At 52.3% G+C, this 1,080-nt stretch overlaps 1 protein-coding gene across 1 annotated transcript; it reads right to left on the reverse strand.

Moving 5' to 3' along the window:
- Positions 1–516: 516 nt before the first annotated feature.
- Positions 517–1,023, reverse strand: Pmar_PMAR020191 (Protein SED1 precursor, putative; the record flags this gene model as incomplete). Its single annotated transcript, XM_002773003.1, has 1 exon — positions 517–1,023. A coding segment is annotated over one exon (507 nt), but the record flags the coding sequence as incomplete, so codon positions are not given.
- Positions 1,024–1,080: the final 57 nt, after the last annotated feature.

A 1,080-nucleotide genomic window follows, 5' to 3' on the forward strand; every position in this document is an offset into this window, starting at 1 on the left:
TACGCGAGTAACAAGCTCACCCTCCGATTGCATCCACCCTGATGCTGGTCGGTGTCACACATGTCAAGCTTGAGGAGAACACATTGAGCTGCCAAGGATACATCAAAAGTTGTAGGATATCCAACCTCTATATTTGAGCTCACTATCAACAAAATTGTCAGTATATCAGCAATCGGAATTCAGACCCTAGAGGATCAACATGAGCTCATGCTACTAGCATGATGCTAGCGCCTAAGCGAGTACACCTACCGCTGTCAGTCTGGCGCGGCTTACCCGCATTCGCTCGTCTGTCTCGAACGCTCAGATAGCTCTGGTGCACTCCAGATAGGTTTCGGAAACCTGGTTTCCTTTTTGGGTGTATCGTCGATGCTCTCGTGATGTTGGGGCGCAACGTATCCTTCAACGCAACTCGGCCAGATAAACACTTATACACTCGTTATCAAGACATCCTGCAGTGGCCAGGATTGTATTAAAATGCACTCCGGGACATTACAAAGCTTCATTAACCTAAATCGGCTACACAATCGGACTGAGAGTAGTCTCGGAATCGGTCGTCTCCACAGTAGTAGCAGCAACCTCATCGGTCACAGCAGCTGTGCTGACCAGTAGAGGGGACGTTATAGTAGTAGGCTCAACAGAAGCATCGATCGTAGTCGTGACAGTCGCAGCCTCTGTAGCGACCTGGGTGGTAGCATCAGAATCATCCTTGTCTCTGCTGGGAGCTTCCCCAGCTGCCGTGGTAATGGCCACCTCGCCAGTCACAGGAGCTGCAGTGGTAGCAGCAACCTCATCGGTCACAGCAGCTGTGCTGACCGGCGAAGGGGACGTTATAGTAGTAGGCTCAACAGGAGCATCGATCGTAGTCGGAACAGTCGCAGCCTCTGTAGCGACCTGGGTGGTAGCATCAGAGTCATCCTTGTCTCTGCCCGGAGCTTCCCCAGCTGCGGTGGAAATGGTCACCTCGCCAGTCACAGAGGCTGCAGTAGTGACAGCAACCTCATCGGTCACAGCGGGCGTACTGACCTGTAGAGGGGACGTGATCGTAGTAGACTCAACGGAAAATCGATCGTAGTCGAGGCA

The sequence above is a fragment of the Perkinsus marinus genome, assembly GCF_000006405.1.
Source record: "Perkinsus marinus ATCC 50983 genomic scaffold scf_1104296959754, whole genome shotgun sequence".
Lineage (NCBI taxonomy): Eukaryota > Perkinsozoa > Perkinsida > Perkinsidae > Perkinsus > Perkinsus marinus.